At 39.7% G+C, this 21,758-nt stretch overlaps 3 protein-coding genes across 12 annotated transcripts; 1 reads left to right on the top strand and 2 right to left on the bottom strand.

Annotated features, from left to right (window-relative positions):
• Window positions 1–377: 377 nt before the first annotated feature.
• On the bottom strand, window positions 378–5,370 carry LOC103723159 (ubiquitin domain-containing protein DSK2a-like). Of its 6 annotated transcripts, none has more exons than XM_008813988.5 (8): window positions 4,818–5,370; window positions 2,565–3,326; window positions 2,283–2,503; window positions 1,708–1,821; window positions 1,580–1,638; window positions 1,212–1,240; window positions 832–924; window positions 378–731 (listed from the first exon to the last, which is right to left on the bottom strand). In XM_008813988.5, the coding sequence occupies exons 1-8, from the start codon at window positions 5,071–5,073 to the stop codon at window positions 583–585; spliced, it is 1,683 nt and encodes a 560-aa protein (XP_008812210.2). In that variant the 5' UTR covers window positions 5,074–5,370; the 3' UTR covers window positions 378–582. The 6 variants fall into 6 exon arrangements, with proteins under 6 accessions (XP_008812210.2, XP_008812227.2, XP_008812218.2 ...); XM_008814005.5 differs by having other exon boundaries at window positions 2,283–2,488; XM_008813996.5 differs by having other exon boundaries at window positions 2,283–2,491; window positions 4,818–5,363.
• Window positions 5,371–8,416: 3,046 nt separating this feature from the next.
• Window positions 8,417–12,603, bottom strand: LOC103723151 (U-box domain-containing protein 15-like). Its single transcript, XM_008813977.5, has 4 exons — window positions 11,952–12,603; window positions 11,718–11,834; window positions 9,718–10,143; window positions 8,417–9,630 (listed from the first exon to the last, which is right to left on the bottom strand). The coding sequence occupies exons 1-4, from the start codon at window positions 12,387–12,389 to the stop codon at window positions 8,590–8,592; spliced, it is 2,022 nt and encodes a 673-aa protein (XP_008812199.4). The 5' UTR covers window positions 12,390–12,603; the 3' UTR covers window positions 8,417–8,589.
• A 3,334-nt stretch (window positions 12,604–15,937) lies between these two features.
• Window positions 15,938–19,543, top strand: LOC103723135 (cyclin-B2-2-like). Of its 5 annotated transcripts, none has more exons than XM_008813965.6 (12): window positions 15,938–16,167; window positions 16,305–16,368; window positions 16,509–16,638; window positions 16,726–16,785; window positions 16,879–16,924; window positions 17,017–17,181; window positions 17,288–17,428; window positions 17,832–17,921; window positions 18,009–18,230; window positions 18,616–18,714; window positions 18,809–18,987; window positions 19,095–19,543. In XM_008813965.6, the coding sequence occupies exons 2-12, from the start codon at window positions 16,314–16,316 to the stop codon at window positions 19,231–19,233; spliced, it is 1,326 nt and encodes a 441-aa protein (XP_008812187.3). In that variant the 5' UTR covers window positions 15,938–16,167; window positions 16,305–16,313; the 3' UTR covers window positions 19,234–19,543. The 5 variants fall into 5 exon arrangements, 4 of the variants coding, with proteins under 4 accessions (XP_008812187.3, XP_008812179.3, XP_088561941.2 ...); XR_015969448.2 differs by having other exon boundaries at window positions 16,022–16,167; window positions 16,500–16,638; window positions 18,603–18,714; XM_008813957.6 differs by having other exon boundaries at window positions 16,022–16,167; window positions 16,500–16,638.
• Window positions 19,544–21,758: the final 2,215 nt, after the last annotated feature.

The raw sequence follows: 21,758 nt of genomic DNA, 5'->3' as shown, positions 1-21,758 counted from the left end.
TTCTGTGCAGGAATAAAGCTTATACCATGAAAAGGGATAATTTTGGTGTTTGATTGAAAGGACAAGCATACATGACACTTTGGATTTTATCACAAATACAAATTAGTCTCCCATTCTTTCGGTTAGATTAAAGAGTAGATAAGGACAACAAAATCCCTGAACAGTATAAGTTTGGCCACTTTTGTTATCAGGCAACATAACTACGGAATAAGAACCATATTCCACCTTATTCAGTGGATTATATCCCCTGCCAAACACCATCAAATCAACCAACCTATCCTCACAAATGGCTGATAACTGTAATACCAAATTGAGAAACAGGAAAGAATAACACGGATTATAGACAACTCACAAGCCAAAGGAGTATTTAAAGTGTATTTACAGAAACCAAGAATCTTCATATATATCATCCCGACAAAGTGACATGGCGAAGGCACCAATAGCTCCAGTAACTACGCAGCAAGTAGTAACACAGCTCTTGGCCACATATATCTACTTATTTCTTGCCAAAATTACGAAAAGCTGAAACTGTGGGTATGGATGTGAGCCACAACAAAATGGACAATAACACATGATGGTGATCTATTGACCAATATCCCTTAAGAGCCGCTCAACTGCAGCATGGACATTCCCCGCAGTCGCACTCAGAGCACGAATATTCTCCTGGGTGTCCAAGAAGCCCATTTCTTGTAGCTGAGACAGCTGGGTTGCATAAAGCTGCTCTGGAGGCACTGCAACAAAAAAGATATATTCTCTTTAATTTTTCATGTGACGTTTCATAGGGAAAAAAAAAAAAGATGCGTGTAACTAAAAAACAATAAAAAATTTAACCATTAGAAGTATTTGGAACACCAAGACCACCAGCCCCCCCTAGTCCACCAAACATGTTCATCAAAGAATCCAGCCCAGTGATGTTTGGCGTGCCTGTAGCAAAGCAACATGACCAAAATTCAATTGTCAATGGAATGCCTATTAGTCCTCGGTCCAGCGTAAGAATGGAGCCGGAGGAGTTTTAGTCTCTATGACTATATCGCAGCATTGCCAAGTTAATAGGGTGGGTCTCTCCACAAACTGAAACAAATACCGAACTATGCTAATGAACTGACAACTGCCATCTTTATAAAGACGTGTTCATAGAAATTCTGGGCATACCATCAAATCTAAGTGACTAACATAGAACAGGCAAATGATGACCGAACATTTTTAATTACCTGCACCATTGCCTTCCGGATTACGTTCGCTGCAATTGATAGCACAAACAGCACTTGATCAGGTCTAAGAGATAATAGAAGAATAATAGAAGAAAAGCAGAACACCAGCGCAAGAATTCAAAACAAGAATGCTATCCAGTCCACGGATCATGGCAAACTACTCAACTGAATGAATCGATAATAGGCCCGTCTTACAAAAGGAATTTTTTCATGGAAATTAAAAAAGAAAAGTGAATCATAACCAAATAAGACAACCATGGTCACAACTTTTCATGAGATGCAAAATCAAAACCTCATGAAGAGTCTGAGACAGCAGATAAAGAAAGTGAAGCACAAAACAGAAACAGCATCTTTAGGTGCTGACTTACCGGCTTGCCTGTTGCCGACCTAGCTGGGAAAAAAGTGAACGTTGCAATGATAGAAGTTGCTGCAAGAAACAGAAAGAACAGTTTATACCAGGACGCAAGAATATGAAGTCTTGCACGATTAAAGCTACCTGCAGTGTCTCAGGAGAAGTAAGCTGGCGAATAAATTCTGGGTTCTGCAACATATCTCTCATCTGGGTATTGGATTCCACCAAGTTACGGAGCTGGGGATTGAGACCTAAGATCTAATGGCAATCAACAATCACAAGGTAAGACAGGTCACACGAAGAGTTCTAACCATGGAATGCCGTACCGGTCCGTACCGGCCGGTACGGGCCGGTACGTACCGGTCCGGCCGTGGACCGGTACCGGAACGGATTAAAAACCGGTATTTCCGGTTTTTTATCCGAACCGGCCGGTACGGGTGCGTACCGGCCGGTTCGGAGCCCGTACCGGCCGGTACGCACCTCGTACCGGTGCGAACCGGCCGGTTCGCACCGGTACGATTTTTTTTTTTTTTTTAGAACCACAGCGCCGCGTGCTGTGGTTTTTGAAACCACCGCGTACCGGCCGGTACGGGACCGGTACCAGCCGGTACGTACCGGACCGGACCGGTACCGTACCGGTCCGGCCGGCCACCGGTACGCCGATCGGTACCGGTACGGCGGACCTTGGTTCTAACCCTAGGCTAAAAGGAAACAGATACCTGATTCATGAACTGAGGGTTGGAGAGGAGGCTCTGCATCATCTGCATCATGGCTGGATTTTGCATAATCTGATTTAAGTGGGATGGGTCCGCCATACCACCAGCCATCCTTTCCAATTCTGGTAATCCAAGCCTGCCTAACCCAGCGCCAGAAGTCCTTGCATCACTGGCAGGACTTGACCTTGAATTGGTTGTTTGTGGACCTCCTGCTATTGAAAGAACTTTTCAAAGTATCAAAAGGCATATAAGATCAAGCAAACAAGTGAAACAAGCAAAACTTACCAGCACTGCCCCAAGGATTTGGAAGCGGGTTAGCATTTGGTTCAGCAGACCCAGTTGTTGCTTCAGAACCAGTAGTCGAAGGGTTTGGAGATGGATCCCTAGACTGGGTAGCACCCTGATTTCCAAGAAGGGCTGCAAATGGATTAGAACCCAAATCGCTTCCTGCGTCCCTTGTCATTGTTGTGGCATTGAGAAATGGCTCCTGAACAGTTTCATACATACGCCTGAGCATGTTAAATCCTTCTGGAGAAGATTCAATGTTGCTCATAGCCCTGTCAGTGTTTCGCATCATTTCTCTCATGAGTTCAGGATTTCTTACAGCTTCCAGAGCCTGTCGGAGAGTGCTGGGGTCATTAAGTACATGTGCTAGATCAGGATTTCGGTCTATGATCTCACGCATTTGCGGATTGTTCATGATCATGTTATGCAGTAGCTCAGGGTTATTCATCAGGCTCTGAAAAATAGGCAGGTTCATTATTTCCCTCATCATAGTAGGATTCTGAGTCAGCTGTTGTTGCACCTGACCAAACTCTGGTAATCCAAATCCAAACAAATTGGATCCTCCACTACCACCTAGCATATTAGCATCAAGACCAGGAAATGGTGAACCTCCAAAAGCAGCTCCAGAACCCCCACCTTCATTGGAATCAACACCCCTTGCAACCTCTGAAATGCTGTTTGGTGTTCTTGAAGCTCGATCAGTAGATGCAGTTGACGATGCAAAACCACGAACCAAGTGAATAGTGTGATCAGACTCCACACCTGCCAAGATAAAGAAGAGTAAAAAATCCGTACCCATCAGAGACAACAGAGGTTGAAAAAGAAGTGCCTCGTCCCCATAATTACTCAGCCTTTGATATTATATTTAAAAGGCAAAGCAGTTCTGTTGAGCAATAAGGCAATGTGGATCGCCCAAAAAAACACTCAGATATATAAAAATAAAAACTTTTTTAAAAAAAGAAGAGCCAAATATGATCGAACTCTTCCTACTTGATGCTATTCTATGCCTACGAATTAGCCTCCATGACATCGAAAAAACGACTTTATGTACTCCAACCAAGTCAAGGAGTCATAAGTGATTTACAAAATCAAGCTAAAGTGCAGGCCTGTCTTCAAATCCTAGTAATTGTCAATTACACATTCATGAAAGAAAGATCTCAAGCCTTTGCAAGTGGCAATTAGCCACTTGCAGAAATGCAATATCTAATGCTTCTAATGCCATTGGTCATATTTCTATATCACACTATCCAATCTAGTAAGCTAGTTAGCAAAACCAATGATTTTCCTCATTATTCTTTCCAACAATTACTGTTGTACAATACTTACTATTGACTTGTTATCAATCGCAGCCAGAACAAGATATTATTTATTTATAAATGACCATCATATGCTTCTTGGGCTTCCTTAGAAGACCAAAATTATCTAGTATTATGTAAGGCAGATATAATAGCAAAACAAAAATCCCATTAATGAAATCCCTTGCACCATACAAGGTCTGGTAAAACCCAGCATGGTTCACCTTGTCAACTCTTGCCAGACCAACATATATCCACCACATTTGTACCATCCAAAATGAAGTTATTTGTATTTAACCTTGACCAACCCATTTCTAGGTGCTTCTAAACCCATCCAAAAATTTCTCTTCCTCCTTGACACACCAAGAACCGAATACGTAAATTCTTCTTATCTCTGCCACAACAATATAATTGGTCCATTCCAGACTCCGAAAAAAGCATCCTACTGCAGCTCCATATCTCAGGTTAAGCCTTTGATTTTTGGAGGTGAGTGGTTCAGGTAAAGTAGCTTTTTCAAGCATTTTTTGCAAGTTGTTTCCTTCACACATCAAAGCACCCCATCAAATCGGGTCATGTGGTGACATTTGACCTAACGAAACCCTAAACATCTGAACCTATCAATTTATTAAAAAAAAAAAAATCCTCTGAACCTTGCCATAAAGGAAGCAACAGTGATCTGAAATACACCGTTCTTGCCTAGTTGTCCATACTTCAGCAGATAATCCCAATACTAACTCCTAATCAACAACAAACAGGCAATCACAAAGAACCGTCGGAACAATCTCCACAGTGCTCATTAATTCAAGATTCCACACTCCTTTATCTATACTAAGCAAATTCATGAACAAATCAACATAAACAATTAGGCTTTGATGATTCTTAACTCAAAACCATATCATCTACTGTAGATCAAAAAATCTATCATATAGAGCCAAAAAAATCAGCAAGAATGGCTAACCATAGCTCGCTAGGGTTTGTTCGTCCTTCAGAATCCGGCCTTTATAGATCAACCGCTGCTGTTCGGGCGGCACGTCGCACTTCTCCGCAAGAACGACCTTGAACGATCCCACGGTGGACTCGAGGTCCGTCTGGACGGAGAACTTGGACCCGTTGGAGGAGCGGATGTGGACGGTGGCCCCACCCCCAACGGCGGCGGCGGCGGCGGCGGCGGCGGCCGAGTCGCCCGCGTCGACGGAGTCGCCGTCGGCACCCATGGTACGGGGGGATCGGAAGCCCTAACCCTGGACGAAGAAGGATCGGATCCCGATCTGCGATCAGGAATCGAACAAGGGATGGATTGGAGGAGAGAAAGAGGAGGGCTCTTGCTCGCCCTTTTCTCCTGTCGATTCTTCGATAATTGCTTGCGAGAGGGGAAAGGGAGCGGGGAGGACGAAAGAGTGAAGGAGAAAACGAGGGATACCTTCCCCCACACAAATCGGGTAAAGGAAAGAATTCTTTTTTTAGCTTCACCCGGCCTCAAAAGAGCAGGGCAAGAGAGAGAGAGAGGCCGTGGGAGGGTTTTGACGGAATTAGGTCAGAGGGGGGGTGGGGCGGGCGGGGACGCGCGTCACGGGCACGTGAGTGTCACGTGTGCCTCACGTTGGCATGGATGGGAAATTAATGAGCACTAAGGGTGGTTTTGTCGATATGCATTAATAAAAGTGGCAACAGGTTTAAGTGGTTTTGACCTAGTAGGGTTGGAGAAATAATGTATTAACACCCTCTTGTTTGCATATAAAAGATCAAAGATTTGAGCCTTTTGAGAGGTATGAATCCCAAATGAAAAAAATTTGATCCTACTTTCTTTTCCAAGAAAAATCTGCAGGAGCTTATCATGGGCAGGACATCGAGCTAACTTATATTCATTTTTGCTCGCATTTTAGATAGGGTCAATTTAAGATTTGACATTTTCTATTATCCAAAATTGGCCCATAATTAGTTCTGGTCATATATCCGGGTAAGAATTAGGACAATTCAAGTTGTCAGTAGTATTATCTTTCAAGATTTGGATCCTAGGAATCTTCCAAAAAAAAATTCTTAGATTCTTAAATGAAAATTATGAAGAAGCTTAAATATCTCCTTGTGGGACGAGGCTGCACTCTCCTATCTAATCTATATAAAAACAAGTATAAAATCTTGAATCATATTCCATTTGATTTAGGATTGGGTCAATCGAATCTATGTTATTGAGTCAACTTTCACAACCCAAGCCAACTCAACTCAAACCATTTTGACCTCACTCGCTCAATGGAAGATTACCACAAAAGAAAACTTTTAAAATTTCTTATCCATATTGATTTGTTCTAAAAAATCTTTATTCTCACCATCCCAATTAGATCCAAGCCTTAGCTAACACCTCACCTATTTAAATTTTGAGAAATGGACTTCACAGAGTTAAGTCTCTAGTTGCAAAACCAATGACCAAACTCAACCTAGACAAGGTCAGATTGAATAAGTTTTTGCTGCCCTTAGTTTACGCGCAAATGAGCCTTCTTTCTTTTCCTACTCTCTTTTCTTTAACCCCAATGAACATTGTGAGGATCCGTGCGGGCGTGCATATAGTCTCACATTGGTTATTCGCCGAGAAAATCTTGGGTAATTGATGCAGGAGACTTATATAAGACTAAAGAGCTCAAAAAAATACCTTCCGGTTAGACATTTTTGGTGAGTTCTCGGGTTGTTACAAATGATATCAGAGTAAATTTGGCCCATAGCCTATGTGGACTAAGGGATACTAGGGTTGCAAATGGGTTGGGTCGGGTCATGAGTGACCCCGACCTAACCTGGTTTCTTATTCGGGTCCTAATTTTAGATTCAAACTCGACCCAATAGAAGATCGGGTAGGGTTGGGGCGGGTCCACCGCTACAATTGTTGACCCAACGAGTTATTCGAGTCGAGTTGAGTCTATGTATAATCCAGACCCAATCCAAAAACTTCGGGTCCGATTCAGATCAACCCATTCATGGCTTCAGAATTTGTGTTTGCACCTCTGCGGGCTACAACTCGCGGGCCTAAATAATTTTACAAATTCGGGTTGGATCGGGTCGGGTTGTAGGATTGAAAACCCACAATAATCCAAATTTCAAATGGGTCGAGTCGGGTCAATTCGGGTTTCAATTTAGTAAACCTAGACCCAATCCAAAAAAATGAAATGATCCAATTTTAGGATTCGGCCCGGCCCCACGATCCTCCAAAACGGGTCAGATCGGGTCTAAGCAGGTCGGGTCGGGTCACGGGGTCAACCCGACCCATTTGCAGCCTTAGGGGACATTGCAACATGGGTTCACAGAGGCTGATTAGATTTGAACCCTTAGCCCGACGAGGATATCAGGAGTTGAACGGAGGGAGTATGTGAGGACCGGTATAGGTGTGTATTTAGTCCCACAACTGGTTGATACTTGAAAAATTAGGAACATGTTTTACAAACTGCACATCAAACTAAGAATAGTTGCTACTAATTTCTTAAGCAATTAAATTACTATAACCGATGCCTATTGACTTCCAACCTTTAAAAATATTTTCTAACCAGTATTCAAATAAGATTGGACACTAATGGCACTGGAGATTAGATCCTCCAATGGAATCCTAAATAATGGGATGGATCCAGTGGTGGAGATTGTGTTGGAGGATCTGGATCAGGGTCGTATCTTTGACACAAAAGAAGGATTCACCTTCCTTCGTGCAAATCCACAATTGGATCACCGACCGCACAGCTCTTAAAGCACTCCGAACTCCAATCATTTATCCACCTACATAGATCTCAAAGCAACCAGTGGATGATCCAATGATGGATTCATGCAAAGGTACAACCCTGACCCTTCGGACTACTTTTGAAGCACAACGGTCATGCACCACGTGGCCGTGCACACTACCAATCATAGCCACTCATTCTTGTAGCGGTGCACCGAGATGAGTGCTTGATAAATGGAACCCACAAAAATGAGTGGTTATGATTGGTGGCATGCACGGTCGCATGGTATTTGCCATGTAGGATATAATTTCTCCCTCCTAATCGTCAAAAAACATAGTTCAGGTGTTTGCACCCAATCTGCCACGATTACCACCTGATTTACTGTGTGTGTGTGTGTATCATCAATGTTCCATCTTTGGTGAGATCCTGATGAATGCATTCCATCATTAATGGTATCTAAATGGCATACCATTTTATTCTTATCTGAATGCAAGGAAGCTACAGCTCTAGGATATGGAATCATGAATTCATCGTACAAACCTTGCCAGGTTGGAGCAATAAGATTTAATCTCAATGAGATTCATTTGGACAGAACTTGACCTATCCCGTAACTAGCTCCAGAATCTGTTCTGTTCTCTAGTTAGCATCAAGATAGCCTTAGTTCTGAATCAAGTAGATATAATCAAAAAAAGATTTAAGAATACAACTTAAGAAAGAACTAAAAATTATCAAATTACCTTAAGAATCAGTCATCTGCTAAGTTATATTTATAATGGACATCCATAATAGTCAATCATCGTTGTTACCACAACTCAACCTGTTATTTACTGATAAAAGATTGAGAACAACCATAATTCGAGAGAACTGCAGCAAGTATAACTTGAAAATATATGACACTGAATTGGAAGTAAGCGTCTTCAAAATATCAAATTATAAGCTGAAAGCAAAGCATTCGATAACACGAGAAATACATCCATTTTGCTGCTTTCACATGTGAAGGAAAAAGAAAGGTGACCAGACAATGAGACTTCCCAAGCTTCATTGTACTTGTTCACACTTGCTCATTAGGGCCCTTGCTTTCCTTTGAGCTCGGTCAGTTCCACTATTTACCACCTCAGCCAAGTGATTCCAAACACCAAACTGGAGTGCAGCCGATAAGAGCAATGGGTTATGTGATCCCAGTTCTAGAAGAACAGAGAGCGCATATTCCTTGTTTTTGGAAGTCCCTTCCTTGATGAATTCTACAAGGGTTTGAATGAATGATTGCTGTCCTATTGCATTGCGCCCACCAGGGTGTAATGTTAGAAGAAAGAGAATCGAGAGAGCTTCATCAACCATACCCAGGTTCTTATCACCCAGTACTTGAAGTAGAGGTGCTATGATGCCTGCATCTACAGCTCTGGCTTTGTTCTTATTGTTTAGAATCAAATTGAAGAGTGCAGTAGCAGCATCCTTTTTGCCTCTAATTGTCCCATTTTGCAATAAATCTACCAATGGAGGTATACCATCCAAATTCCCAATCATCAGCTTGATATCATCAAGCATAGATAGGCTGAACAAAGCTGCTGCTGAGTTCTCTTTAGCTGCCACAGTGCCTGTCTTCAAAATCTCGATAATAGCAGGAATGGCTCCTTCTTTAGCTACAAGCCGTTTGTTCTCTTCATCTATTGATAAGTTCAACAACGCAGTCACAGTGTTCTCTTGGAGTTTAGAATCAGGATAGGTCAGAAGACTGACTAGGGCAGGGACGCTTCCATTCTGAGCAATTGCAATTCTGTGATCAGGGCTCTCTTTGGAAAGCATGCGAATCTTCTTAACTGCCCTTCGCTGCTTATCAAGATGTATGGAAGAAAGATCCTGGACTAGTGAGGATATTTCTTCTTCATGATCCGCAGGCTCAGAGTCAAGATCCGCCTCTTGCTTTAGTAATTCAACTTTGTTCTTCTCACACCACTGCAAAATCAAGTTTCTAAGGGCATAGTTAGGCGCCAGCGAAAGGTGGGCCAAAGTTTGCCTAGTCTTTGGGCAGGTTCGATGGCCAGCATCCAACCACTTCTGTATATTTCGTCTTTCAAATGTCTGGAAAAGGAAGGAAAGAAACAAGTTGTCAGCAAATATTGCCAATTATACAATGAAAGAGCAATAACATTGAACAATTTGAAGCACCTGCCCTGTTGCAACAATGACAGGATCCATCATGATCTCTAGAGATATTGGACAAAGGAAATCATTAGGAATCATCAAAGATGGACATTTCTCCAAATATTTAGGCAAGGCAACTTCACTTAGCCCATTACTGTCTTCAATACCGGCAATTTGTTTTAATCTGTTTAATAGGTCTATGATCTGCTGAGTACTTTCAGCATATTGCCCACTTCTTTTTTTAATAAGCTTTTTTACAGCCATTGTTTCTGCTCTTATGTCTGGGAGAGTTTGTAGCTGTAATCTACTAGCCAGCCTTTCTAATATTGCCCTATCTACATCCCGATCCTCCTCGCCAGAGAGTACAACCATCAGATCCATAGCCAGCTCCATGTCTTGAGTATCTGTTCTCCTCTTAGCCCTTTGAAGTTGCATGTTCATTAGCTCGACCTGAAAGCATGATTATGAGAAAATTTAATTTATAATGTAAAGGATCAAATTACATCATAACACAAATGTTTCTATATAAGGTTCCAATGAAATTTGCTAAATGAACATCGATTTAAGTACCGTTGATACTCAACATGTAAAGATGAAGACATAAGATATAATCTCTGTGGCGAGAATTTTCAGATGCACTGACAACACACAACTGTTTTTGACAGACCATAACTAATAAGATAAATAATTAAAATAAATAAATAATGAGATTCTTTGATTAAAAGAAAGAAAGAAAAAAGATAGAAATAGATATATGATCTGTAAAGGGTGAACATAAATAATTCAAGCCTTCATATGGACTACATGTGAACTTGAGAACTAAATCACACTTCATAATTCAAGCCTTCCTCTTTTCTTTTTTTTTTTTTGAAATTTAAACATTCTATGGTCTTTGAACATTGAACTGTGTCAGTAGGTATAACAATAGAGGAATAAATTAATGACAGGCAAAAGCTTCCGTGCACTCACATTTGCATATTAGATTCAGAGGCAACTTCCATCAAGCAGAAGTCTTGTGCTACTAAATCAAGATAATGCATCCAAATTTGGTGCAGCAAGTCCAGAATTATAATGAAATCTTTTAGTATATAGGTAACCTACAGATTTGAACTTATCCATTATGGCAAGTAGGCTACAAAATGGACAGAAAATATCTATTTTAACATTATCATCCCATCATATACGATATAAATACAACCAATGCTAATTTGTGCGATGAAATGGACCAGTAGCATATCATCTATTTAATGCAACACTACAATAAGAGAGATGGAAATTATCATATCGCCTACTAATAAACTTTATATACTCCTAGATTAGATATTGAGCAATCATAGTTTTAATAAAGGACAAACATAGAGACAAGCTATTTTTCAACAAATCCCAGTAAGAAATGTCCTAATACTTTCTATAAACTATACCTTGCACCAGCAATGGACATCTTATCTTGATTATGTGAATCATAAGCCACATTTTATATTAATCCAAGAGTAGACACAAAACCATACTTTTCTTATACTTTAGAGTAAAGTGGGGAAGATCCACACAAGATAAGTAATGTGGGTCCTGATACTTGGGAATATGCACCAGCAAAGACTCAACCCTGGATCCTTATGGAAGGGAAGAAGGGGTATGACCACTAGGGCATTTTCCCTATTGTACCCAAAACCATAACCAGAATAACTAAACTCCTGTTTTCAGCCAACCGACAACACTTCTAGCCAAATCCCAAATTTATCAAGAGTCTCTCCATTCCTTTAGACAATAAGAGACCCTTCGATTCTTCTTGCACTCCATAAAAGTACAACAAAACCATGCAGAATGGAAACATAAATTTCTTACCAAAATCTATCATCAATGGACAATAATCTGTCAAGTAAATCTACAAGAATTCATTTAATATCACTAGCAAAACTTATTTAGCATCACCAATTAATAAATTCAGCAAAAAGAACTAGAGAAAATATCATACACGAAAGAATTTTGTAACATCATAAAAATATTTGAAGGGGCGAGAGGCCTACTTGCTCTTTCACTTCATATGTAATACCGAGCTCATGGTACGGCATCCCAGCCAATGCACGATTCAACTTTTCATAGACGACGTGAAATCTGCCCGCCACTACCCCACTTTCTAGTGCCTGATAATAAAAAAAAAAAATCGTTTTTTTACGGTTTGAATCAGAAAATATGCAATTTTTTTGCCCCTTCCAATGATCTAAAACAACTATAAGATCCATTTCAGACGGAATACTCACCAGATAGATCTTGCTCCCATCATGACAGCATCTCAACAGCTTCTTGGCATCGGCGAATGCCTTCGCAAGGTCGCACAGCTTCTCATACGCCGCATCAGAAATCGGGGTCTCGAGCTCCTTAATCTCCTCGAGCAGGGGAGTCACCAGCTGGAGCCGGCGGACGAGGTTGAAGCACTCCTTCCGCTGCGTCTGCCGGAAGTCGCCGAACGACCGGACCGAATCGATGATCTCCAGCATCTCCCGGGTCAAGTCCTCCTGGTCGTGCTCTCTCTCCATCGCCATCTTCCCTTCTCCTCCTCTGCCTCCGGCCACGGCTTCCCCTTCCGGCATTGCGGGCACCTTCTCCTCCGTCTCCCAGATCGACGATGTTAGGCTTTGTCGACAAATTTGGTTGACTCTCAAGAGGGGCATGGAGATGGAGACGGGTTCGGTTGCCATGGTGACGGAATGGGGAGGAAGGGGAGGACGAGAGGAGGAGAGAGAGAAATTGAGATAGAGTGGGAGATGATTGAAACCAACCCTAATCCTACCCCTTCCTCGACGATAGCTAATGTGGAAGAGGAGGAGAGGAGGAGGAGGTGGCTCAGGGAATGCGAGTGGAAGCGGAGGACTCCCCGCAGAGACGACAGGTGGAGAATGTTTTGCGCGCAGGTTCGTTGGTTTTTTTTTTTAAAAAAAAAAAACAAGGAGAGAGCCTATAAATTTCCCATCCATGTACAAAATACTCATAGATACATAAAAATTTTTAATCATAAAAATATAGCATACCATATATGATGATCTTAAATCATCAAAAATCAAATTATCTTATAATAAAGATCACGGTTGATGTAAGACCATATTGGTGATTCTATTTTGGTCACTAAACACCACCTAAAGCTCTAAAATATAGACAAGTACATGTTCAAAGTTTTTTTCTAAATGCTTGATTCATTTCAACTAGAATGCATTTCTCAAATTGATCCTTCCAAGTCCATATTGGTCTCATCTTTCTCTTATGCTGTGTGACTGCAAAACTCTCGTTCTTTTCTCACCCCAGTAGACAAAAACTTCCATCCTTATGCACCATCTCCATCTAAGGTCGGGAATGCATCTCTTGCACAAAAGAAGAGTTCACATTCCTTCATGGGAATCCACTGTTGGGTTATCCATTGGTCACTTTAAGATCCGTTCAAGCCGTTGAATGGCGAAATTTGGAGTGCTTTGAGATCCATGCAATAGATGACCCAACTGCGGGTTCGTGCGAAGGAAGCTGAATTTTTTTTTCACACGAAAGATCAACCTTGATTCCTCCATCTGCACTCTCAAGTAGTTGCTTCTTCCTTCTCAATTTTTTATCAAAGAAAATAGATTCCTCCTTTTCTCATCCCGCCTAGATGATAGATCATAGGATAAATTTTAACTATTCTAATTAAATCATTAAATATCTTAGTTACAACCACAATTTGTATCAGCAGCTTCTCGAACCAAGCGAGCAAATAGATTGAACCCACGGTTTCATCAGAAGAAATCATAAAGAAAATGAATGATTACTCAAACTAGATGTTGGCAAGTGCAGCACTCAGCGAGAGAGGAAGAGGGAATGGTGGCGATCATCTCATGTAATCATTTTTTCAAATTCCTTGAAGTTGATAAGTGCACTTCTTTAATTTTGGTAGGTGAAAAGGGATGTCAAGTTTAACCAACCCATATCATTTTCTTAACCTCTCTAACAAAAAAAAGAAAACGAAATTTTTTTAACTCGGCACAGTACTGAGATTATTAGATAACAGCCTTTATATTCACTAATAATTTGAATGATATGATGGATGGGTTGATTAATGATGAGGTGAGCAAAAATACCTAATATAGGTTGGAAAGGAGCTTGCCTCTAGTGATAGACTTTGAGTTGAAGCTCCTATGGTGGTGTATGAGAAGCTTGAATTAGTGAAGCAAGCTTTGGAAGTTAGGTTTGCAATCAAGAATTCCAGGCATATACTCCAAAGCCCATCTATAAGAATAGCGAACAAGAAATTGCTTCATAACCTAGATTATTGGCATGAAGAAGAACTAATAAAGGTCCTGAAATCTCTTGTATTGGGTTATCATCAAAGAGAAAAGCAATTTCAAGATGTATATTGTATTTGATTCAACCCTGAGGTGGTTTAATATCCTATATTGTTAAAATTATTTAGCGAAGCGTTCATGTTAATCAACTCCTGCATCCGGCTGTGTTGCGTATGAACCTTATTTTTCTTGCTTTCCTCTTGGAAACTCTTGTAGTGCATTATTTTGGGACATATAAGCACATCTTCCAAATTAACTTTGAGATCTAAGGAAAATTATATGATATTAGCATTGGAGAATCTGTGAAGATCTAAACATCATATGCTAGGATTCTACCATAAATTAAAGATTTCAAGAAGATTTGGGCAGATTTAATTCAAGAAAGCCACTTATTGAGATCCATTCAGTGCATTTGTGTCATAACTAGGGTTCAGTATACAAGTTCAGGTTGTATCTTTTGCGTAAAAGAATGATTGATCTTTTTATTACCATGTCAATTGTTAGATCACATATTGCATAGATTTCAAAGCACTCTAATCTATGTCTTCTATATGCATGCAAAGGAAGGGGATATTGCACGATCCAAAGATTGATATCGCGAAAGAAGGAGAATTATTCTTTCATATGAAAGATACAACCTGAAGCCCATTATACATACACAAAAATCTAGTTTGAATATAAGAAAAAATACCAAAAAACAATTTGATATATACAAAAGATTATTTATGCATACACCTTTCAATAATATACTAATAATTACCGACGCTGTTTTCGAGAGCAAGATTGAAAACAACCAAGCGTTCTAAAGAATGATGGTCGCTATGTTTTTATGACTGCAGTTTGCCAAGGCCCAAGAATAATTAACCAGAAATATTTTACCTCCTTGCTCCTCTGCCTGCTCATAATGAGGTTCTCATAAATTGACGGAGTTGCATTGGACCCCACTAAATACCCAGCTATGCTCCAAATGCAGCTCATCTCCAACTATTTTATCCAAGTAAGCGAAGTAGGCAGAAAAGGTTGGATATCAATATATAGGTAGTCATATTCATTTTTTGTTTGACAAATATGGATATAGATCCGAATATTAATCCGATACAAATATTTATCTTCATATTTATTTTAAATAGATACAGTCACAAATCAGATATAAAAGTACGGATACAAATATAGATATACATAAGATAGTTAAACTTTGTGACTAAAAAATTAGAGATATTACTATATGTCACATATTTTCTTTAAAAGCTTATAAAAATCTATATAAGATTAAATAAGATTTCAAATATATTCGAATACGGATCAAATAGTTGTCTATCCATACTAATATCTATGTTTTTATTGATACATATATAAATATAAATATTAGTCTAATATTCAAATTTGTATCTATATTTCGATAGATTTAGATAGAAATTGGACCGGATATTTTCGAAAGATACAACAACAATGGTTACCAGATCCGTACTCAAAAATAAATGTTACTCTAGCAACTCAAAAATAAAAAAAAGAAAAATCAATAGATTTTAATCTTTAACACCAACTGAAGTTTCACCATACACTTGGAACCTCCTCCTCCTCCTCCTCATCATCATCATCATTATTTGATCATTTAATCCAGCGCTGCTTTTGGCTAGAGAGTGGGGCCGTGGTATATTTAGCATGCATTCCAGTTTCCATGCAAAGCATGAGATATGAAAAGAAAATGGGATGGAGCGTTCTAACGGGACCGTCAGGGGGGACAAAGTAGTGGTAGCCAATCCAAGCAAGCAATCGATAAAAAAACGATACCGGCCGTCAGAATTTTTGAAAGCACATGCCAAGATATAGCCGTTAAAGCCCTGGTTTTCAAGGAAGCATCCCCTGCCCCCATCCAACGGCTACTATTCACTAGCCGTTGGTTTTAAATGAAACATCCGCCGACAATGTCCGCTCTTTCCGTTCTCGCCCTTTCGTACATCCAATCTCACCCATCTTTTTCGTTTTTTAATCCCCCCCCAACCCTTCCCCTCCCTCTTAATTCGGCTCAGAGAGAGGGGGAGCGAGCGAGCGAGCGAGAGAGAGAGAGAGATCCATTTTTTGGGGTTCTTGCTTCTTTGGCTCCCCTTCTCTCCAGCGTCATCTGAGAGGGATTCAAGAATTTCGAGAGAACCGAGGAGTTTTACCGAAGGTCTTGATCGATCTCTTGGAATAGTTATTCGATGTTGTTGAATCTTTAGTGATCTTTTCGAAATTTTCTGATCTGGGTTTAAAGATTCGGGGTTTGGAGAGGTTTCTTGAATTAGTTTTTCTTTTCACTTACTGTAGATATTAGCAATGGATAGAGTTGGTGGGAATCATAGAGGAATGGTGGAGTCAACCAGTGCCCGAGGTATATTCACAGGATTTCGTGATTTCTTTTGTGGGATTAGTTCAAGATCTGCACTTTGGCCTCTGGAACCCTAGCTGGGGGATCCCAAATTGGCCCCTTTTATGTTCTTTGATTACTAATTTGGAATAAAGATTGTAAAGGTGTTCCAATAGAGGGCGTGAAATTTGGCGCAGACATGGGGAATAACAATAGAAGAGCACTGAAAGACATCAGAAACATTGTGGGCGTTCCTCCCTATCCGTGTGCAGTGATCAAGAAGGGATTGCAGGAGTAATTCGCTGAACTCTAATCTTTAATTGTCTGATCTTTTTGAATGCATCTAAGTTCAATCTCTAAGTTTTGTTTTCTTCTTCCTAGTAAGAGTGCCGGGAATGATAAGAACCCCCCAAGTTTTGTTGGCCGGCGACCAATGACAAGGTTGAAATAAAGAACCCTCATCCGTTCTTTAGTGTCAATTTATTTTTTTGGTTTCTATCTTTTTGAAATAATATTTGATGGATTGCCATACAGGAGATTCGCAGCTTCCTTAACCAACCAATCACAACCTTGTCACCAGGTACTCTCAATTGATAAAATGAGAACATAGCGGCTTACTTTGTTACTCCATGGATGACTGATACCTTAGTCGGATGGTTTATATTGGTATAGATTTCTAGTGCAAGACTTCAGCCAATTGGGAGTGAGAGACAGAAGAAACCCTTGCCGTCTGCTCCAAGTTCTAGGGCCTTGGATGCTTCCACTGCCATAGATGTTGATGATTTCAAATCAGCTAATGACTTGCCTTTACCTATGGTGGAGGAGATGGAAGAATTGGTTTGTTCTCGCCTGCCATGTCTTGAGATAAATCTTCTTAGTTTTCTGAAATATCATATTTTCCGGGTATTAGATGATTCTGATTGTGGAAAGAAGCTATTTCCAGGATAACTGTGAGCTCAAGGAGGTTGAAATGGAGGATCTAGAGGAGGAGCCTATTCCAGACATCGACAGCTGTGATTCGAAAAATCCATTGGCAGTTGTAGAGTATGTGGAGGACATCTACAGCTTCTTTAGGCAGACTGAGGTGAACTTTGACACCCCCCCCCCTCCTTCCTTCTTATACGAGGATTTCAACATTGTCTATTTCATGTTTGTTTAACACATGTTTTGGAACAAAGGTTGATTTGATTAAATCCAAACAGGTTAAGCCGCCTTACATCGGTACAACCAAGTTGAAATGATATTTTTCTTCATAAGACAAGGCATTGTCTTGGATGTAACCCCAGTCTATTGTTTGATAGAATGCTAAGTTTGCAAAGCTATGTTAAATTTAAAACTTATGAAATTGTGGCTAAAGCGATTCTTGACTTAAGCCGATCACCTAGTTCAACAAAGAAGGCCAGCGTAGATTTTGTTAGACCAACTTTTGAACTTTCTGAAAGCATCGCATATGAAATAACACAAATGTTTGCTCGTGTGCTGTGCAGGACTTAGGCCGTGCCTGCCCTAACTACATTGCAAACCAGTTTGACATTAATGAGAAGATGCGTGCTATTCTGATTGACTGGCTAATAGAGGTTAAAAACTTATCACCGAATTATGAGTTTAGTTCCATTCTCTAGCTTTTGAAATTTCTAACTTGCTATAATTTCTCTCTCACACAGGTGCACTACAAATTTGAACTTATGGACGAGACTTTATTTCTAACTGTGAACATCATCGACAGATTTTTAGCACGTCAAACAGTTGTGAGGAAGAAGCTCCAGTTGGTAGGAGTGACAGCCATGCTCCTTGCATGCAAATATGAGGAAGTTTCTGTTCCTGTTGTGGAGGACCTAATCCTAATATCAGACCGTGCTTACACAAGGGAAGAAGTTCTTGAAATGGTAACGACTTCAAATTGAACTATTAAGTATGTATGTCCATTGGCTAGATAAAATATATATCCTATGTCCCACGTCCATTCTGAAATGACTCTAGATACCAACAGTCTAATTCTAGATTAAAATTCTAACAGTCTGATTAGTGATGGCTTTTCTCAGTTTATAGGATTAACCTATTATTTTTGTTTATTAATTATATTTATTACCGAGGTATGCGTCTCGGTACTAGGCCCCGTACCAGTGCTATTCTGTTATTATGTTGGTATGTCTGATATGGGGGCAGTTCGGCGTACCAAGTGTCAGCACACCCCCATACCGTCTAGTTCGGCACGGTATGGCATACCTTGTTTACTGCAACTGCTAATTGTTCTCTAGCCTTGTACAACAGGAGAGGTTGATAGTCAAGACGTTGCGGTTCAACATGTCTGTGCCAACCCCTTATGTTTTCATGAGGAGGTTCCTCAAAGCAGCTGATTCTGACAAGAAGGTATACTTTTCATACAAATGACCAGCATGAGAAAAGAATTTTTTCTAAATACAGTGATAGTTTTTGACTTATAATCCCTTTTGCCTTGAAACAGCAAGAACTTCTATCTTTTTACATTGTTGAGCTCTGTCTTGTCGAGTATCAAATGCTGAAGTTCTGCCCTTCATTGTTAGCCGCTGCTGCTGTCTACACTGCTCAGTCTGCTCTTAAAGGGTTCAAGCACTGGAGTAGAGCTAGTGAGCTACATACAAATTACTCAGAGGACCAGCTTTTGTGAGCTCTTTTTTTCCTCTTTGTTTGCTTGCGAATGTACTAAACTTCAACATTTTCTGTTAGTCTGCTACAACACTGATATTCCTATACTTTGGTTCCCATTGCAGAGAGTGCTCCAGAATGATGGTAGAATTCCATCAGAAGGCAGGACATGGGAAGCTCACTGCGGTATACCGGAAATATAGCACGTTTAAGTTTGGGTGTGCAGCAAAATCTGAACCAGCCTTTTTTCTGATGGATACATGACCCTAGAGCTACTGATTAAGAACTCAATGCAGATTTTTAACAGATATCATTGAGGAGGCTAATGATGTTTAACAGTATAGTCCAACTTTGTGAAGTGATGTGCAACAGACAACCGCTTGAGTGTGTGCAACATAAGTTGCTAAATTATGCAACAGATGCTGCGATAGCTGGACTGCATGTTGCATATGATATTTTATCATGACACTGATTCAATCTATCAGATCCGAGTGTTAAAATTAATGTAGATATAATTTGTTGTGTATTTCACCATTTCCAGGTGGCAAATAAAAGAACTTACTTTTCTGGTTCAGTGTCTAAAATTTCATTCAAGGGTTTGTCTATCTTCTCTTAGATAATTCTTCTGACTTTTGAGATATGCTTGATATTTTAGTACAGTGAGCAGATCTTACATTAAATTCGGGTAATGCTGGTTGTTTATTGAACTTGATGAATACTATTACAATATTGATTAATAATTTACAATATTCAGATTTTTGTGCTAGATTACTGTGACTACAAAATCAGATATTCTGATCAAAGATTTATACAGATAAACATATTATTATAGGGTTTGGGGAAGGTCAGATATTCGTTGCTTACTCTCTCGCATGCGAAGAAGCTATATTCCTAGTCCAAACTTATAACCTCGAAGTCATAATGAAGTAAGCATCCCATTGCTCCAAGACTCACCCTCTATTTATGCGGATAAATATGCTAATTACATTATCAAAAGGTTTTTTAGTCAAGTAATATGTGGCTTAGTACTTATACCAACCAATGAAATAGTCCCATTCTTGTCGCATTGTACTTAAGATTTTTTGAATGGTTAATTCAGCTTGGGGGCAGAAATAAATGGTAATAACCTAAGTGGCCCATTATACCTCCCATATTTGGTTAGGATGCTATAGTCATAATAATGGTGTGCATATTTGGTTGAATGTATTAATGTGAAGTCAAATTTACTTTTGACGTAATTCCTATCATTGATTCATTTTGACTGACGTATCTTTGGCTTTTTTTTTTTAATAAAAAAAATGGCATAAAGTGGTAGTCCTTGGATATGAACACGTACAATTACCCTCGTTGTTCAAATCTTTCATCATTGCCCAAAGACTTTAGACGAAGATATCACCCAATAATCTTCGGTAGAGACACATTATGAAGCATGTGGTTGAAATGTAGGCATAAACCAAAGCCATCGAAACAGACTATAAGATTCTGCGAAATACTTGGATGCCACATAGTGGTTGTTACTGAATTTAAATCTTCTCAGTAAAGGTCATCATGAAGTACCTCAAGATCCTATAAGAAAGTCAAGGTCACAGCTCAGCCTCGTCGGCCAGATGATTGGTTGGGAGATTGGAACATTTGTGATGGTTACCTCCCTTGTGAAAATGAAGTCATAAGTAGTTGCCTCCCCAAGGTTGTTGCGAAGGCAAGAAAAGATTATGCTCTCACTTGGTTCATTGCACAAATGGTACTCTCCTTTTTAAAAGATGAATTTGATCCGTTCACAACTTGCATTATATGGTGGAGGTTCTGAAGCAATAATGAACAAGCCTGTGTCATATGTATAAAATTTCTATGCAGAAAAGAATATCAGCATGGAAAAGTGTATGCATGAATCTGCACACGGTATTACTTGACTTTGCTCTTATAATCTTGATATTTTGTCATTTTATAATATCAAAAGTGCAAGGAATTTCTTGTTCTCATCTCATACTGCTACTGTTGCAAAATTAAGCAAACCATTAATCATCATAAATGTGTAAAAGTTGCAACCATGTATCCTCTGGAGCGGCGCACTGGAAATGGAATGCTATGTATGATCCCTGACTTTGCCGAGCAGCAAGAGTTGTGCATGAGCCAATTTGCCAAGAGAAATCACGCATACATGGATGATTGATTGGTTCCATACTGAAGCTGCCATGATCAGCCACGGTCATCCTAATTTTATACTCTTCATGCAAATTCTCGGTCTTTCATTTTTCAGTGGTGACAATCATCAGAATATGGGATGTATAGGAGAGTTAGCAATATCAAACATCTGAGTATTCCTGTGCTTCAATCTTTCTGGTGAATGCTCTCTAGGTAAAATCTGAGATTCATGGAGAGAGTAGTGTCAGCACATGCTATCCAAATCTACAATCGAGTTAATTTCAGTTTGTATTTAGTTTTAATTTTTAAGTTTCTAGTATTCAAGTTTAATCTGAAGGTAATTTCAATTTCTTTATCCAATTTCAAAAATTTTGAGTCATGAAAAAAAGATTACTTTATCATTGAACATCTTCCTGGTGTTAAGTCACACTATCTGGAGTCCTGTATCTAGTATGTCCAACAAGACAAGTTAGATGTGATTATTTGCTTGCAGCGGATAATTCTTTATGATGTCTTTTTTTTTTTATTTCTTCGTGCGAGTGCAGGAATGAGCGTGCGGTGTAATTTATGTAAAAAGTTATCTGAATTTCTGTTCTTATGCCTATATTGCATGCTAATTGCGAACTCAGTTGTACCATCTATTATTA

Source organism: Phoenix dactylifera, chromosome 10 (assembly GCF_051530095.1).
Source record: "Phoenix dactylifera cultivar Ajwa chromosome 10, Ajwa_hap1_PhDact_Kaust_v1.1, whole genome shotgun sequence".
In the NCBI taxonomy this organism is placed as follows: Eukaryota; Viridiplantae; Streptophyta; class Magnoliopsida; order Arecales; family Arecaceae; genus Phoenix; species Phoenix dactylifera.
This window is presented reverse-complemented; position numbering and strand designations above follow the sequence as displayed.

Coding starts and splice junctions, on each gene's coding strand:
- LOC103723135 (XM_008813957.6), top strand. CDS start 16,314: ATGGATAGAGTTGGTGGGAATCATAGAGGAATGGTGGAGTCAACCAGT. Junction 17,429..17,831: donor GCTTCTTTAGGCAGACTGAG/GTGAACTTTGAC, acceptor TGTGCTGTGCAG/GACTTAGGCCGTGCCTGCCC. Junction 17,922..18,008: donor TGATTGACTGGCTAATAGAG/GTTAAAAACTTA, acceptor TCTCTCACACAG/GTGCACTACAAATTTGAACT.
- LOC103723159 (XM_008813988.5), bottom strand. CDS start 5,073: ATGGGTGCCGACGGCGACTCCGTCGACGCGGGCGACTCGGCCGCCGCC. Junction 3,327..4,817: donor ACAAACCCTAGCGAGCTATG/GTTAGCCATTCT, acceptor TTATCTTGGCAG/GTGTGGAGTCTGATCACACT. Junction 1,241..1,579: donor GGTCGGCAACAGGCAAGCCG/GTAAGTCAGCAC, acceptor TATCAATTGCAG/CGAACGTAATCCGGAAGGCA.
- LOC103723151 (XM_008813977.5), bottom strand. CDS start 12,389: ATGGCAACCGAACCCGTCTCCATCTCCATGCCCCTCTTGAGAGTCAAC. Junction 11,835..11,951: donor ATGGGAGCAAGATCTATCTG/GTGAGTATTCCG, acceptor TTTTATTATCAG/GCACTAGAAAGTGGGGTAGT. Junction 10,144..11,717: donor CATATGAAGTGAAAGAGCAA/GTAGGCCTCTCG, acceptor TCATGCTTTCAG/GTCGAGCTAATGAACATGCA.